At 45.8% G+C, this 18345-nt stretch overlaps 1 protein-coding gene across 5 annotated transcripts; it reads left to right on the top strand.

Moving 5' to 3' along the window:
- The first annotated feature begins 1178 nt into the window (after positions 1-1178).
- Positions 1179-17737, top strand: tpcn1 (two pore segment channel 1). 5 transcript variants are annotated; one of them, XM_049020008.1, is made up of 28 exons: positions 1179-1317; positions 2034-2185; positions 6644-6774; positions 7090-7266; positions 7657-7770; positions 8576-8706; positions 8793-8881; positions 8964-8998; positions 9079-9137; positions 9314-9413; positions 9646-9762; positions 10116-10240; positions 10357-10405; positions 10512-10575; positions 11904-11948; positions 12185-12241; positions 12333-12386; positions 12751-12823; positions 12927-13034; positions 13254-13325; positions 13534-13623; positions 13915-14030; positions 14270-14316; positions 14485-14553; positions 14977-15073; positions 15165-15304; positions 15905-15985; positions 16119-17737. In XM_049020008.1, the coding sequence occupies exons 2-28, from the start codon at positions 2077-2079 to the stop codon at positions 16239-16241; spliced, it is 2472 nt and encodes an 823-aa protein (XP_048875965.1). In that variant the 5' UTR covers positions 1179-1317; positions 2034-2076; the 3' UTR covers positions 16242-17737. The 5 variants fall into 5 exon arrangements, with proteins under 5 accessions (XP_048875965.1, XP_048875964.1, XP_048875967.1 ...); XM_049020007.1 differs by having other exon boundaries at positions 1185-1317; positions 2038-2185; XM_049020010.1 differs by lacking the exons at positions 1179-1317; positions 2034-2185 and adding an exon at positions 4267-4459.
- The last annotated feature ends 608 nt before the right edge of the window (positions 17738-18345 follow it).

Here is an 18345-nt window from a genome sequence, read left to right as displayed (position 1 = left end):
ACGTGGTCATGCAGGCAGGGTCCAAATCCAGGTGATCAGGAAGAAACGGCAACAGCAAGGTCGGGATCCGGGTCCGTGGTCGAGGTCGCTGGTGAGAGGATTCGTTACCGGGGAATCTGTCCGGACACACAGACAGGGCACAAGAGGAACTCACAGGGAAGAAGAGCAAGGGAAAGAAGGGCAGGACAGTGGTTAAGACTGGCAGGCGGGAGAGTCGGGCACGGCAATCAGGGCAGAACGGAGCTAGTCGGGAGACAGGGAGAATTACACTCAGTATGGTTCTGTGCGTGACACTCGGCCTCTGGTTTCTTCTTATAGTCCAAAGACTCACTTGCTAATTAATTTCCCCAAATTGTCAATGTGCCCTGAGATGGATTTCTCCCCCCGATCCAGGGTGTACACCTGCGAGGTACACTGTGCTTCAATGGGACAGACTGAGGAGTATAAGTGGTTGGAAAATAGATGACAAAGGAGCATTTAAAAAAAAAAAAATATATATATATATATATATATATATATATATATATATATATATATATATATTACCATGTGATAACAAGTAAGAATTTTAACATTTTAAATAATTAGATATTTGTTCATTTTTATAGATAGATCCTTTATTGTCATTGCATATTAATATACAATGAAATTCAGTTTGAAGCAAATTCAGTTTTAGCAGTGTGAAATGGCATAAATAATTAAAAATAAAAATAAGGCCGTATTAGATAAAAGTAGAGCTTGCAAAATGTTAATTAAATCACGTCTTTGAAGTGCATATCAGTTATTATGAAATCCATATTACTGACATCACAATGCAGCAATGCATCACATCTTAAAAGTCCAGGTAAATGCTTATCCTGTTTCTTTCTTTGTATTATTTTATATTATATCACTTCCTCAATGCAAGATATCTTAAAATACCCATATCAGTAAAGCCCATATGAATGATTAGAAAAAAATATGTCGAAGAAATGTTAACGTGTATCTAATGTATTTTACATTAGGTTAATTACGATTATAAAAATGTTTTCTGCAATATTTTCTGTTTCGACCTTGCATAGGACACATGGATGGATGTATGGATGTATGGATGGATGGATGGTTTGTGGCGATTGCAAAAACTCCGGAACACAAGGTGGCGATATTGCGCTTTTCTTGTTCAATATCATATTGTGAAACTCACGTGAGAAAGAACAGCCTTGAACTTAGCCATTTCTTTACTGGAGATGCGGGTAGTTTAGGATGTGTCAGTAACGGTATTTAAATTTGGGGGAAAGGCAATTACCAGAATGTATCGAGTCGTCATTGCTTAGCTAGGTTGGTTGGCTTTTCTCTGGTAGTGCACGTCTTTTCGGTATCTGACTGTAACTTACAGGCTGGAGGCTTGCTAAGCTAAGCCCTTAGCGAGTTCGCCACTTTGGTGACAGTCCGCCAAGTGCATCGCTAGAATTTTTTTTGTTTGTTTTTTAACTTCGCTAACTTGTTCATTTTCATATAAGTGATTGATTAATGAAACATGCAGAACACGACTGTGTACTTTGTTTTACAGAGGCTATGTGACCGGCTGTCTAGTTTAATGTAACTGTCAGAGTGATAGTGCTAAAAGAGCGGCCGAATAGGCAACTTAAACTACGCAGCTAGTTAGCTGTTAATTAGTCGTCCCATGTAGCTAACCAGCTACCAGTAACGGTGTTTGCCTGGTAAACCCGGTCGCGGTTGTGCTCGCATTTGCAGGTATTGACTCTGGTACCCCGGTTGGGGTCGGATAAAGTTTGCATGAGTTTTTACACGTAATAAACATGCACTGATTGACCAGCAGCAGGAGCGCAGGCGGGTTAGATATGTAACATCACAACCTTATTGTGCAAGTTTATCCAGTTGTCTATGTTAGATTAAATATATATATTTATGTAAGAAGCCCCAAAATGTTGCACTAGGACATGTTGACACAGGGAAATAACGGAGCTCTTGTGTATCAATGTGTGCCATTATTAGTAACAACGGCAGTAATAATAATAATAATGTACTGTCAGAAAGGATCGGCCGGGTTGGGTTCCGTGCCGTCACTGCGCCAGGATGGCGGAGACGGACACCGACGACGTGCCGCTGATTCTCACCTGGGACGACGCCAGCGGGGATCTGCTGCCTGTAGAGGATGGGGACAGAGCCGAGCCAGTCGGCGGCAGTAAGTAAAGGCACTCTGTAATCATTCAGCTGGCCAGCCCTGTTTGTAAACATTTGTTGAATAAACACCCATCCTTTAATTTTCTAGCCACATATCCAGTGCAGGGCCATGGAGGGGACTTATGCAGGAGTCTGTCCCAGACGTCCTGGAGGGGGCGCCAGTTCATCACCTGGCACACAAACCGTTATACACTGTGGGCCATTTAGAGTCAATGTGGGTTTACTGCAGCTATGAAACAATGATGTCATCAAAATAAATGTAAAAGGCTATGTTGTTAACTAATGTAAATTGTTCTTCAAACAAACACTTAAAAAAAACTGCAATTCTGTAAGTTTCACCATCAATTTTTCCATACCCACCTGTCCCATGCATTATCATGGCGGTCTAAGGGTTATTCTGGAAGTTACTGGCACAAGGCAGAGAATAACCCAAGACGGGTCACCAATCCATCATAGGGGACACACTCACCTGTGAAGAGTTTAACTCCAATCCACCTTAGCATTTGGACAATGACATGGGAACATGCAAACTCCTCAACCCTAGAGCTGGTACAGAGATTCGCTGCTCCCAGAGGTGTGCGGCAACAACGCTGTCTGCTGTACCACCATGCCACTCTCTGTTTTGTATGATGTGGTGCTGGAAACCCCTTTTCAAAATCTGTAACATGTTGAGTTTTTATACTAAATTTTATTTGAAAAATATTGACTGAGTGGTAATTAAATATTACTGTAGATGTCTCCATGTGACCCGACACCCTTTACTTTGCAGTCTGAGGGTAGCTGCTGAATTTGGCAGAGGATGAATCTTGAATTAATCAAGAAAATCCCCCAAGCACGCTTGGCATCAGTCTCCGGAGACCGACCCTCCCAGACAGCTCTCAGTGCGTCATCTTAGTGCGTGTACGCAGCCCTGTGATGTTTTTTTGTAATTAACTTTTTTTTTTATTATTATTTTGAAAGTTGAATTACAAAGACAAAGGACGCATTACAAAATTACAGTACTACATAATAATGACAGTAACAGTAAAAATAGCAGTAATTGCAACATAGTTATGTTTTACTGTTCTCAAACACCACTTATGGATTGTCGTGTTTGCGTTCTCAAGGAACCAGTTTTCTGTTTAATATTGTTTGTTGTTCAGTAAAGGTCGCTTTCAGTTCTCTGCTTCCTTATGCTAAATCTGTTAAATGGAGGGGGGGGTGGTGGTGCAGTGGCTCAGTGGTTAGTATCGTAGCCTCATGCTTTCAGGGTTAGCGAGTCTCTTCCTGTCATGGCGTGCTGAGTACATGCCTTTTGCTCCTCCATGCTGACACGCGTTTCTTCCCTCAGACCTAAGATGTGTGGTTAAATGGTTTGGTGTCTCTCAGTTGTCCAGAGTGGGTGTCCTGTAAGTGACTGGCATACTGTCCCTTGGTATTGTTCCCTGTATTCCCTGGGATAGACTACAAATTCAACATGAGAATGGATGGATGGATGGACTGATGGATTATTAAGAGAACCTAATTAGGTTGTCCAAGTAAACTAGGTTTATGACATGTTGCAAGTTGATTAGTACTCCTTCCCAAGATGAGCAATGATACGTCCCGTACTGACATTTCTGATGCAGCCTCGTGAAGCCCTGCAGTGTAGCGATCCTTCTCACATCTCGTTTGGTCTATTTAGGGCAGCAGACCACGTGACTAACTGAACACAGTGATGACCAATATAAATGAACTGAACCAGATAAGGGAAATAAAGTGTGGACACGATTAAAAAAGAGGAAGCCAGGGATTCCCCACAGCATTTAATTTTGATTCTATAGCTGATGGTAGGTGGGGGGGGGGGGGTAGTTATAGAGGACAATAGCATTGTGTCATTAACAAGCGTTAGCTTTTAATTCTGAACTCTGCATAAAAGTGTTAAATTGCATTTGATAGCAGCTTGTTTTCATGTTTTCTTGCATGAATTTCTGTGATCGTGAGGTGCTTTCACATGTGAAAAGTGATTGCTTACTAGGGATGTAAACGGTGATCTTTAATTTCTGATTATTAGGTTTCAGCCTTCTGCAGTATCTACTGTTGGTGACATGCAGCTGAGGTCCCCTCCACTTGCGTAATGAGCTATGCGAGCTTTTAAAGGGTGAAGGACGTGGCAGACTGAAGTCCACTTGTTCGTTGGTCCGTGTCATTAATCTTGCAGCTTTTGTACCGGTCTGGTCACTAGAAACTGCCCCGTCAGCAGTGTAACTGATGCAGCACCCCTCCCCCGCCCCCACTGCTGTGGGCCCCATTGGATGTGAGTGCACTGTGTGGATTCCGGGCTCTGTCTGCGTGGCCTGTGCCTTCACTTGTTGGATTACCCCTCGGATGAAAGGAGCAGGGAACGGCGGTTTCAGACAGTTTTTTTTTTTTTTTTTTGGCTAGAGTTGCATCGACGGGTGCCGTGCATAGCAGACAGTAGAAGGGTCAACAAGGTGGACTCTGTGAACGGTTACTTGCTTCAGAAAATGGCCCAACTGATTCGATTTTGATTTGTCCATCATCCCCCCCATGGCGTCTCTGCCAGGGGACCCTCTGTGAGCGGCGGCCCTTTTCTGGACTGAATGCTCTGTATTGTTGACTGAGAGAGAAAAAAGTAGAGTTGTTCTTCAATGAACAAACACTGTATGCTGCAGGGCTCTTTGTTTACAGTCCTCTCGACTGCGGAACAGACAGCACGTTTAGAAAAGTTAGCCTTTAAGTGGGGTGAAAGTTAGGCAAGATCGGTTGTACTCCTTCAGAGAGAATCCCCCTAAGATCGCATGGCATCAAGGGGCGAAACAGCAAAGCGGATGGTCAAGAACTTTTGGTGTCGTCTTATGTAACCACAGAACAAAATGGGAGTCGTTCAAAGCCGGATTTGCCTTGTGTATCGTCGGACGCGTTCCTAGCAGTGTGTTTGGAAATTTGAAGCGGGACGGGAAGGGAATTAGGGAGTTGCCTTGGAATTTGGAGTCCCCACCCTTTGTACTTGGATCTTCTGGCCGTTCTCGCTCTCTTTTGCCTTATGGATCAAGCCTTACCAGTATTATGCAGTTTGACTCATCACATCATTTCATCGCTGAAAGTTTTTAGATTTGGCCCCGCCTGTCCGAATTCGGGCATCTTTCGTGAGCGATCCTTTACGTGTGGAAAGACGTCTTTTACCGCTTGCTTTTTAGTGACTTTAATGTGATCGCTTTAGGCTGAGGATATGCTTTAAACATTTTTGGGTCACTTTTTAATTCTTTTGTTTTAAAGAGAGCAAATTTAAAGCTTATACCAAAATTATTTCCGAGGCTCTTTTTTTTTGTTGCTATTTCGTTTTGTTGTGGCCTTTCGTCACGGGAACAGAAACTGACTGATGTGCTATGCCTCCTGTTTTGTGTTTCCATCTGGGCTTTGGAGGGACACCGCAGAGTGTCCTGGTGCAGTCTAGTGGCATTGGCAGGCTGTAACCGAGATGCCGCGTCTCATTAAAGGTTAACCAGCTACGGGAATAAGCTCTCTGGCAAGCTGCCTGGCTGGGAAGGGAGGAAATAAACTGAAGAGGGTCGTTACCCCCCCCCCCCCCCCACCCGAGTAATGGGGGAAGTGAAAGGCAGACTATTAAACCAGCGGCAGCCTTCGTATTGAGCGCCAGGCACAGACTCACCAGTCAGTGAGTGGCACAGAATGTTCGGAACAGCTGAGATTTCACACACCATGTGGAATACTAATATGGAATATTAACCCCCTCCCTTTTGCACACTGCGCTGGATTCAGGCTTTATCTTGGAGGTGCCTCTTTGAGTGAGAAGGTGCCCTCTATTCCAATGAACTACTCATGAGGATTTGGATTCATTTCAAGGTGTGCGTAAGACTAAGTAAGAGTGGATGTATGAACAGTATTTTTCCTCGTGTCTTGATGCCTTTTTGAGGGACAATAATTCCGGATCGGCTGTACTCTAACAGCAGTGTGGTGACGATTACACTGAAGGTTCCGGCGATGCAGGAAGGCCACGCTGACATTGCGAGCGTGGACCAGGCCACGTTCCAGGAGGTCCCATTAATGACCTCCTACTACTTGGTTGTGGGTTCTCTGGGTATGTCAACCACGAAAGTAAAAACTGTCCACCCAAAATGAGTGCTTGGTCATCTTTCCTCCTGATATAATAAAGCCTTGTCATTGAAATGTCTGCAGATGATGGGATTCTACTTGCCGTTGTTTTGACTAGCCGACGTCAGAGAACAGACATTTCCAAGTTTTCACAAGGTTTTCCTTCGTCATCACAAGGGCACTTATTTTGTCTTGTTTTCATTCAGTGGTTTCCATGAAATGCATCGGTGCTGACCTTGCAGCATGAATATAACACTTGGGCTTATTAAATGGCATTGAGCAAAGCGATGACCTTCATTTTGAATGGTGCCGTTGTCATTGCGCTTGGGCCGCTGACCACCCCGAAATCTCTGTTCCCGTGCAGATGGCGGAGGCTACGACGTTGTCAACAACACGGTGACCCCCACCCCGGGGCCGCCGGAATGCCGGTCCCAGTCTGCTGGCCAGCGGCAGAACTGGGAGATGAATTACCAAGAAGCGGCCATATACCTGCAGGTGAGAAAGCTTCTTAGGTCCTCCTTAAACCCTCCCAGAACTTCAGGACTGTAGACTGTATACAGACTTACACTATGTGTCGTGGCTAATTAGCAGCTGCTTAATGCCCGAAAGGCCAGGTGTGGTAACTTACTTTTCTGAGGATTACTTTACGGGATAAGAATCAAGCTTGTAGCTCAGACGGCACATTGCCTCGTGACTGGGACCAGTTGGTGAGCCCAGAACAGCCCAGCTCAAGTTGGGAGCTCGCACATGATAGGAGCATGGCTGGACGCAGTGTGTCTGACTGTCCTAAGGATAGTCTTCCGTTTGCAGGAAGGCGAGAACAACGACAAGTTCTTCACACATCCACGGAACCCCAAGGCGCTGACTGCCTACCTGTTCGCCCACAACCATGCCTTCTACATGATGGAGCTGACAACGGGGCTGCTCCTCATGGTGCTATCAATGTGCGAGGCACCGGCGGTGCCCTCCCTGCGGCTGGACGTCTACGTGCGTACCTCCCCTACTCCGTCTCCTCCGCATCAGCAGCATTACCCATCAACTTGCACTAGCTGCATGTAGTGCGACACGTGGTTAAGCCACCCTGCGTAAAGCTCATTAGCTTAGCGCAGTCACTGTCTATCTGTGTCTATCTTTATAGGCCCCAAGGAGGATTGTTAGCATCGTTGATGCTATCCTTTCTTTGCTACAGATAATCAGATTGTCTGTTGACTACTATGAATGTGAAAATCTCATTAGGATGATGCTCGGTTGCGAAGCTGCCTGCCTTGGTAACCAGGGAGTGTCAGATAGCTGGCACCCAGGGGGGTGGGAGGCAGGGCTGGGGGTGCTGTGGCGGTTGTGTGCTGGATGTCCTGCTCTGATGCCCTGCGCCTGCAGGTCCACGCGCCCCTCGAGCTGCTGGCCCTGGCCATGGTGGCCTTTGAGCTCTGCATGAAGATGCGCTGGCTGGGCCTCAACACCTTCATTCGCCACAGAAGGACCATGGTGAAGGTAGTCATGCGGACCCCGCCCCCCCCCCCCCCCATGAAACTTCACTGTAGATTTTACTTACTACCGCAGGGTACTGTAGCCAGTCAGAGAGGCTGCATTTGTGAGACAGCTGTCCATTTGTGTGTCTTTGTCTTGAACAGATAAAGAAATCTTACAATTAGACATTAGCTATGCTGTGCAAAGACAGTATGCAGACTGTGTGACCAGCAAGTGCAGAGCTACGATGTGGGTGATACTGTGTGTGGTGGATGCGGGGCTTTATTACTCTGTTGGCACTCGAACACAGCTGGGCCTTCAGAGTTGATGGTATGAAAGTGTGAGGCTTGCTTGCTCATTCGCGGACTGACTGGCAGCTTTGTGGGGGGGGGGGGACGTGCGTCCTTTCTGTAGAAAGCCACACTTTTGGCATAGGCTCCCCTCACTTTACGCTGTGTGGTTATCACGACGGAGAAGTCGTGGATGTGCCCTGGACCACTGGACCTCCACCTGAGATTAGATGGGTGTTGGGCTGTATTTCTGTGTAGCTAGAAATTGTGGACACAACAATATCACATTGGGTCCCCCAATGATACAATTTGCAGAGAAGGGAGTGAGATAAAATATATTCCAAAATATGAGTCAGTCTAGAAGATGGCATTTTATTCTGTAATACAGGACAGCCCTGTAATGTACGTGATGGGTGACAATTTGACCCCTACCCTGAATCTCCCTGGGTATCCATGCCCCTGCTGTACCCCTGGTTAGCCTTCCAGATTGTGCCCAGATGTCCTGACTCCCCTGTGTCCCTCTGTCCCCCCTCCCACAGACCTGCGTGCTCTTCCTCCAGTTTGTGGAGGCCATCGTGGTACTGGTCCGGCAGATGTCCCACCTTCGGGTCACGCGGGCCCTCCGTCCCATCTTCCTGGTGGACTGCCGGTACTGTGGAGCTGTGCGCAGGTGGGTCACGGCTGCATGAACCCCCCCCCCCCCCCCCCCCCCCCCGTGTGGGGCACTGTGCCTAAACTCGGCCATCTGCTCCTCAGGAACCTGCGGCAGATCTTCCAGTCCCTTCCTCCCTTCATCGACATCCTGCTGCTGCTGCTCTTCTTCATGCTCATCTTCTCCATTCTGGGTGAGCCCTCTGCCATCCACACCCCCTGTATAAAAGGTCACCTAACTCTAACTCCCTAAAAAAATAATCTTTTTCTTGACAGGATTTTATTTGTTTTCTCAGAATAAGGCAGATCCGGTAAGAGACACCATTTTTTTGTCTACTATTTTTTTAGAGGTTGTCTGCGGAAACTTTAACGGGTCCAATTCTGTCCCTAGTATTTCAGTTCACTGGAAAACAGTATCGTGAGCCTGTTCGTCCTCCTGACAACGGCAAAGTGAGTACCGTCTGTTCGTTCGCTGTGCATTTCACCAGGCAGCCTTAGCCGTTTGTATCTTTAACATGGAATTTGGTGCATGTCATAGTTTGTGTTCTGTGCTGGATATCATAGGACTGTATGGTTGCTTTAAGGCTGGATTTAACTCTGACCTTCTCCGTTGGACCTTTCTTCAGCTTTCCTGATGTGATGATGCCAGCATACTCCAAAAACCGGTGGTCCTGTGTGTTCTTCATCGTCTACTTGTCCATTGAGCTGTATTTCATCATGAACTTGGTGGGTGTCTTCCGGGCTGGATGTACTAATTGAGAGCAGTGTTTCTCAATCCGGTCCTTGATGTTTTTGCTCCATCCCAGCACCCTACCAGACAGTCCATATTTTTGCACCCTCCCAGGTCCTGTGGACTGTCTGTGGGTCCCTGGGGACCGGATTGAGAAACGCTGATTTACAGACTTAATATCTTCTCACTGTGTATTTTGAATGCTGCGTACATCTCCTGGTCTTTTAGCTCCTAGCCGTGGTGTTTGACACCTTCAACGACGTGGAGAAGATGAAATTCAAATCGCTGCTGCTGCACAAGAGGTCAGCCATAGAGCACGCATTCCAGCTTCTGGTCAGCAAACAAGTGAGTACCGACTGTCTGTTATCATCAGTGTCTGTTAGCCAGGTGGGGCCCTGTTTCAGCCTGGTGGCCTTTAGCTAATCCACAGTTGAACAGAAAAGCCCACAGGAACGTTTTCTCGGTTTTAGATGAGTGGCAATGGCTTCTCCTGGGTTTTATCTGCCGTAAAACAAATGGTGAGGAAATGCTCTTCATGATTTATTGTCATGCCGAGCAGCTAACCACGTAAACTCGCAGTAAATTCATTGTGAAGATGCACGTTTCCAGCCGCACATCGTCCCCTAGAGCCCTGTGGTCTAACGTGGCTGTCAGTCATAATCTCAGCGCTAATGCAGATTGATGGCTCGCCGTTGCAGAGGCCCAATGGAGTGTCGCTTAAGCAGTTCGACGGTCTGATGCGCTTCTACCGGCCACGGATGAGCGCCCGCGACCGCTTCCTGACATTCAAAGCCCTCAGTCGCGGAGACTCCCCCACGCTCAGGTACATCGCCCCCTACCTGTAACATAGGGGACATACAGACGCATTTTGAAATGTGTCTGGTTTTGTGCTTTCATTCTAACTGGCCATCCACCTTACATTGTGCTCTTTTATTGCAGCCTGGAGGAATTTTACAACTTCTATGAAGTCATTGGCTTAAAGTGGAAGGTACGAGTAGGATAATGTTTGCTTTCAGAGCTCCGATTGGTTCTCTTGTGCTCTCAGGTGCTGACCTGTGTGTGCGTGTGTGTGTGTGTGTCTGCCTGCCCCACAGCCGCGGCGGAGCGGGGAGCACTGGTTTGATGACCTTCCACACACCACTTTCCTCATTTTCAAAGGTAACATGAGCTGTGTATCCAAAATAAACAAAATTGGCATCTTTTGTGTCATCTGTGCATTAAAAATGCACAGCGTTACTTGTTTTGTGTTGGAACGAAATGTTTCATTTTTAAGCAGTGTGTTCTTATCACATATTATGGAGCTACAAAAAAATTCTGAGTTCTGTGTTCAGCGTGTGTAGTATACGCGCCACATATACTTACTGGCCACATTGTTAGGTACACCTGTTCAACTGCTCGCTGAAGCAATTATCTAATCAGCCAGTCATATGTCAGCAGCACAATGTATAAAATCGTGCAGATACAGGTCAGGAGCTTCAGTTAATGTTCACATCGAACACCAGAATGGGGAAGTGATTTTAGTGACTTTCAACATTCGCATGGTTGTTGGTGCCAGATGGCCTGGCATGAGTCTTTCAGAAATGGCTGATCTGCGAGGATTTTCGTGCACGACCATCTCTACGGTTACGGAGAATGAACGGAAAAACAGAAAGCATCCAGTGACCAGCGGCCCTCTGGGTAAAAAATGCCTTGTTGATGGCTGAAGGATGGAGAAGGATTAAGGCAGATCTGAAGGCAAAAGGGGGACCTACCTTATTCTAGCAAGATGTAGCTAATAAAGTAGCCAACGAGTGAACTTGGCCTCATAATGCCCAGGAACTTTGGTGGTACGAAGACATTGTGGGTGGCCTGTGGACTCTGTATCGTGTAAAAGGACGACTGTACAGTTGGGTGCTCGGCATTTCAGACCATTGGACCTGAAGTACAGATGGTCGGAGTACTCATGATGCTAGAACTGATAGACCAAGTAAAACTGATTGTGGTGGTAAAGTACAGGTGCTAGTTTCAGTATAACTTTCTGTTCCTTATGTAAGATCTATATGTTGTATTGTTACTTTTTATGTCATTACTACTTCCACTATTTTTTATTATGGTGGAGTTGACCAGCTTTCATTTCACTGCAGGTTATAATCTCAGTCTATGTACCTTGCTTATGACAAAATCTTTGAATCCTTGTATTCTTGAACAGGGTGCGGGACGTCCGCACACGATATAAATTTTGCTATGTTGTCCCGTAAAATGGAGGAAATTAAGCTTCCATAATAGCAGTATCTGTTAAACGCAGGTTAAACACCGGCTGCCAATTTTAATCAGTGCTGCATTATGCGCTTGAATTCAAAATAATTAATTTTATTTATTTTTTTTTAAGCTGGCATCCTGTTGGGACTGGACCGAATAATCATTAACTTGTAAAAATATCGTAAATCATGCATGCAAGGATGAGCATTATGGTTACCTCCATTAATAATGAATAATTCCTCTTGCAGGCATTAATATGCTGGTGAAGTCCAAACCATTCCAGTACACTATGTGTAAGTACTTTGTTTGTTTAGATGTGGGCCTGGACTTTCAGTCCTCCAAGAGCCTGCTCCCTGCTTCTGCCTGCTCTGAGCTTAGCCAGCTTACTCACTGAGCTGGAATAAAACCAGGAAGGTTATCGGCCAAGCAGGAGATCCAAGAATTTCTCCCGTGTAGCGAGCTGGTACTTTCGTTGGGGTTGGTGTGAAGAAGCGCCTTAAACATAAAGGGTTTTTATTCCTCTCCAAAGATTTTGTCGTTGCGGTGAACGGCGTGTGGATCCTGGTGGAGACGTACATATACAACAGTAAGGCCTCCTCTGGTGCCTTGTGGCATCTCTGCCTCGGTATCTTTGCTCTTTGTACCTTCTTATGTGACTGGCTTCCTTTGCTCTGTAGGTGTGTTCACCCTATCCCAGCAGGTACCTTGGAGCTACATAGTCTTCCTTACCAGTAAGTCAGAAGACCCTTTCAAAGGTGTCATTTTCCAATGCCGTATTATGCGAGCATAATGGAAGAGTTTCAGTTGATGTTGTATTGTCACCAGTTAATTGTTGTGTTGCACTAATGCTGACATGCATAGGCAGATCTTCTCACTATGTCTAAGGCTTGCGTGCCCCCTGATTTATATTTTTTATTTTTAAAAGGAAGCATTTTCTCTTTTTTTATGGGCTTTGCATTGCCGTCAGAGTCAATGAGAACAACTGACATTCTGTTTTGCATTTGCCATGGATAGTTCCAGGGTTGGCCAGCAGAGGGCATCACTTTACCACACTCCATACACAGCCTTAACGTACCTTATGTCCCTTTTGTGCAGTTTATGGAGTGGAAATGTTGCTGAAAATCACAGGCCTGGGTCCCATGGAGTATTTCAGCTCAGGGTGGCATCTGTGAGTAACTCTGTTATTTTAGAACTGCAGAAGACTGGGGAAATGCCCCCGCAGGCCATCAGGACTATAGGAGCGCAGTGCGTATTTACTTCTCTCCCCGCAGGTTTGATTTCTCAGTCACCCTCTTCGCTTTCCTGGGCCTCATGGCCTTGGCCTTCGACATGGAGCCCTTCTACTTCATCGTGGTGCTGCGACCCCTGCAGCTGCTGCGGTGGGTTAAACCGAGAGACGCCGGCACCAGTTTATCTGCTTCCTGCACTGTGTGGAGTGGTGACTAGTGAATGGAGCTATCCATGGATGCCAGGCACTGATTGGTTCTTGTTAGTTGAAACCGGGTTGTCATTGGCTGGTCTTAGTAATCCCACACAGAGCTGCTTTCAAAGCTTGATGCTCTCCCATGGATAGATACTGTTTTTTGTTTTTTTCATAGGTTGTTCAAGATCAAGCAGCGGTACCGCAATGTCCTGGACACCATGTTCGAGCTCTTCCCCAGGATGGCCAGGTAGCCCCCCTCTCTTAGCCATCACCCATCCCTTAATGGTGCACTACAGCTGTTTCTGCCTTTGGTATTGGTGTCCTCATGCCGATAAGAGTCTTGCTAGTGTTCAGTGTTTTTAAGCTTTCAGGATCTGTGTGCCAGTAATATATGTTATAAGTCTGTCAGCCTTGACTGTACGAGATTCTCGTTTGTCGTCTCCCCCCCCCCCCAGCTTAGGACTGACTCTCATCATCTTCTACTACTCCTTCGCCATCGTTGGGATGGAGTTCTTCGCCGACGTGGTGTACCCCAACTGCTGCAAGTATGCCGCTGTGCGAGTTCCTTGCGAGGAACCTCATGACTCTTAGTCAAACCAGTAGGAGGCTAAATGCTTCTTCTTCCATCTGTTTTGTTCGTATCGCCAAAACCTTGTCAGAGGAAACAACAGTGAGTTTCACAAAGTAGGGAAACGTTGACTTTCCACAGGAGTTTGTTGCATGTCTGAATTTTCCATCAATGTATTGTGTTGGTTGGTGATCTTGGGTTTGTGACATGTGACTTGTGACATGTGACTTGGATTTGTGACATGACACCCCCCCCCCCCGCCCCCCAGCACCAGCACAGTGGCCGACTCCTATAAGAAGATCAACATCACTGTGGGCAACCACACGGTCCTAGATGAGGGCTACTACTATCTCAACAACTTCAACAACATCCTCAGCAGCTTTGGTAAACCTTCAAAGGCGCACATGCACCTGCTCAGGCATGAACACGAAACATCAAGCTGATATTTTGGAGGCCATGCAAGCACACGGAGAGTCAAAGTGGCTAACAGTTTGTTCCACTGAAAGGTCACCCATGGAAACTGTTTACACTGTGCCTGATGTTTTTCTTTGAAAAATTTGCAAAGTTGGTGACTGCATTTTAGTACTGAAAGTCAGTGAAATTGTTTCTGGTTCTCCTTTCAGTAACATTGTTTGAGCTGACGGTGGTCAACAACTGGTATATTACGATGGTAAGTGAAACTCAGTCATATAAAGATATGTCCACCTTCTGGCGATTTGTATAGATTTACTAGTTTGTGGTAAATATGTGGTGATGTACTCCAAAATTCTGGCACAGTATTTACATGACTTGTAATCAGTAGGGTTTTGTAATGTTTGCCCCCACCCCTTCCTGTTAGGAAGGAGTGACCTCACAGACCAGCCACTGGAGTCGCCTTTATTTTATGACCTTTTACATCGTCACCATGGTGAGGCACTTTCACCTTGTACCCCCAGTTTGTACAGCTGGCTGCCAGGTGTTTTACTCTTTGGTTGCTAGCTTCTATGCGGTGCAGTTGATACAAGTCCTAAGTGTTTTTTCCCCTTTTAATCAGCATCTTATTCTCTCGTTGACATAGGGGTTAGCGAATAGCTGGCAATATTTTCTCCAGCAATTTCAGCTCATGCATGACTGATTTTTTTTTTGGGTCAAAATGAAATTCTAAATGTAAGACCTAAAGGACTTCCTGCAGTGCTCTCTAGCAATCTTACTTATTATGTATCCCAATAATGAAAATGCGTCATATTCCAGACAGGACAAAATGTTGTGCTTTTGACTTGAATTATTTCGTTGTCCTCAGATGACCTGTAAATACATGTTTGCCAAGCGTGCCACCTTGTATGTCCTTCAGGTTGTCATGACGATTATCGTGGCTTTTATCCTGGACGCCTTCGTCTTCAGAATGAACTACAGCCGCAAGAACCGTGACCTCATTGGAGACCCTGAAGGTTGGACACACTGGAGGCGGGCTGGGGTTCTGTCCACACGGGGTTAATCTCGTACCGCATCCTCCTCACCCAGCTTCCTGTCTTTGTGTAGACGAGAACGGCATCATGCTGGAAGCTGAAGTGTCACGTGAGGAGGTGCTCGCCACGCTGGAGCTGTACAAGCAGATCTGCCCTGGAGGCTCCAACCTTCGCTCCCTGCAGGGGGTGCTGCTGAGCATGGAGCGTGGCGGGGTGCGTAAGGGTCCCCCGGGTAGCTTTCTAACATTAACCAATAGCTATGTCAAACTGACCTTTGGAGTTACACAGCCTTGAAAAAAGTGAATCCTGGTTCTGCTGGTAGAAGGCTGCACTGCGCACATGATGCTTCCAAGCTCAAAGTTTTTAAGACAGTAGTACGCAAGAACAAGGTGAAGCAGTAGACACTAGCAATGACCAAAAAACAGCCAGGTAGAGGGCAGAAGCATCTTTCTAATGCCAGAAATGACCGTTAGCTTATCCAGCAGTACCTCATAAATCAAACGATGACCTCAAATGACCTTAAAAAAAAATGAGAAACATTAAGTGGTGTGAAGTGCACTGCTAGGACAGTTCGTATCAGGCTCCAGGAAGCAGGACTGGGGTCCCATAAAGCAAAGAAGCAGCCCTTCATTAATGAGAAAGAGAGATGAACCAGGCTGGAGTTTGCAAAACAATGTACATTGTACACAGGCGCATACCCATAAACTGAGAGAGTGAAACTGGAAATCTTGCTGCGATCTCTTAATTGTTTCCGGACCTGTGTGTGCCGTATGATAATTTGAGTGGTTTGCGCGGTTCTGTCCGGTCTCACAGCACTCCTCGCTGGTGTTTCTGGGCCGGAGGTCCCGCACCAAGAGCGACCTGAGCGTGAAGATGTATGCGGAGGAGATCCGGGTAAGATGCCTGCTTAGGGTGTCCTAATACTGACTTTAATAGCTGGCATTACAGTAATATGGTACTGTAGTATTACATGCTTCAGTAGTCAGTAAGCGGCAGGATACTGAAGGAGTTATGCGGTTTGTTTCAGGAGTGGTATGAGGAGTACACTAGGGAGAGCCCTCTTCATCCTCACCGGCTCCCAGACCGGCCTTTGGACACGCTAGACAACCCCAGCCGGGAGCTCACCAGCCACCCTCAGACTATCAACTAGCACACACCCCCCCCATGACTGATGCACAAGCACTCCCGCGCCCCACCCATGTTCCTCATGTGGTTCTCCGCTCACCAGAGGCATTAATGGAATCACAGGACCTGAGCACCACCCCACCGTGCCCACCCACTGTACCCACCGTGTCCTGGCTGAGGGGCAGCTCCACCCTCCATGTGGATGTGCAGCTCACCTACCTTACAGAAAAGGGCCATGTGACAGCCACTCACAGGGTAATGAGAGAGGACCTGTGTTTCCAGTTTGCTTCTATGCATTGCATATTTGACACTAAACTGATAATAATATTCCACCCACGGGAGCTAGGAGGACAGATGCCATTAAGTGCCTGTGCCTCTAGGGAATTATGGGCGAAGACCTATCAGGTGACACTTAAAGACCAATCATGAGACTGCACTTGCATAACAGCCTCGACGTAAAGAGATGTGGACTGGGAGCGGCTCTACGGCCGGGACCAAGGCATCCTGACCCAGTTCTATGGTGCTGGGTCGTGTGGGTTTCAGGGCGCATTAAGCTGACCAGCCTGTATAACTAGGGGAAGTCCTCACACGCACACTTCGTTCATGAGCACACCTGTAAATTCTTAACCCCTTAACACCACAGTATTACTTGATATTATTACAAACTCCTTGTAAAATGTTCAATACATGTTATATGCATATTCAATGACTTGCATTATATATAAGTTGTTAAAGCTTTATAAAACAAGGGAGCAACCCCATGTTCGTTAACTTTGTAGTCACTTATGTTCAGGACTACAGACTTGCTGTTCACATGATGTTTTCACAGCGGTTTAGTTTCTCCCATGTCTGTTCCATTAATAGAGTTAATAAGTCCTCCATCACATCCATGAGTCTTGTGTTTATGCTGATACAGCAGCTGTCTGATTACAGCTTTTTATGGTTATTATGCCACAGTTGATCTGATTAGGCCATCACACCACAAGAGGGCATCAGCATTTTAATGATACCTTAAGCAGAAGCCCTTTTTCAACCAAGAGCCAATTGGTCTGTCCTACAAGTTTACTGGGTAGTATGGGGAGTCCTGGAATTCTTCTACAGTGTAAATGTTTGCTGGTGTTTTATATTTATTTTTTTTCTTTTATTATGTGGCCATGCAAATGGTGAGGTGACAGTTTAAGGTTAGAGATCCAGTCCTTGGTCTTCACTGATTCCCATTCTAAGTGCATTTAGTATTTTTTGTTATCAAGCTTTCCGAATGACCATACATACTCGGAGATGTACGAAGGGTAATTATTGTTCACTTAATCGCTCATTTAAAAAGCAACATTGTACTCGTAACAAGGAAAAAGAATATTTTAACTTGTTATTCTATGTTATGTGATTGTATATAAATTGTGTCCTTACTCAGGTTCTGACGTGGTAACTAAAATCAGTTATTTTGCAAACCAAGTTTATTGTAAACGAATGTTTTACTTTAGGTTAGAACTTACGCTGTAGACCCAATAAAAGTAAACATGACTCAGTGTGTCACCAATGAAATGAATTGTATATGACTTCACTGTATTTTTTATGATCTCTCAGAAGGCACTGCTTAATTCAGACAAATTCCACTAAGCTCCACAAAAGGCATCTAGTGCATTAAGGTAGTAAGGAAAATCTACGCAGGCCAGTAATTAGTAGCTGTTAGGTTCCCTTACAGCAAGCTTATTAGAACTGTGTGCTGCTCGGTGAATAGCCTCAAACTTCCAAAGTTGTGTCTGATTCTTCAACAACTTTTAATTTGATGTTTTTTTTCTCCTGGATCATGCATCACGATACTAATCTTTCATGGTAAGACAATGAAAGTTTACTCAGGTTTTGTACGTACAAAAGTTTCGCCCAAAATACTCGAGTATCCCTCCGTCTAATTGAAACAAGATTACCGATCCATCCATTATACTTCTTGGTTATAGATGAAGCGTGCGGGACGAAAACACATTTCTGTTATGTTACCTGTGCGGTGCCGATGAATTTGCATTTCTGTCGGTATATAGGAGAAGTGGGTATAGAAAATGGATGAATGTATGGATGGACGACTTCACAGTACCCTTGCAATGAACAGGGACGGGCCGACTGTAGGGGGTGGA

This window comes from Brienomyrus brachyistius, chromosome 7 (assembly GCF_023856365.1).
Source record: "Brienomyrus brachyistius isolate T26 chromosome 7, BBRACH_0.4, whole genome shotgun sequence".
In the NCBI taxonomy this organism is placed as follows: domain Eukaryota; kingdom Metazoa; phylum Chordata; class Actinopteri; order Osteoglossiformes; family Mormyridae; genus Brienomyrus; species Brienomyrus brachyistius.
Note: the sequence above shows the minus strand (reverse complement) of the source record. Positions and strands in the feature narration are given on the sequence as shown.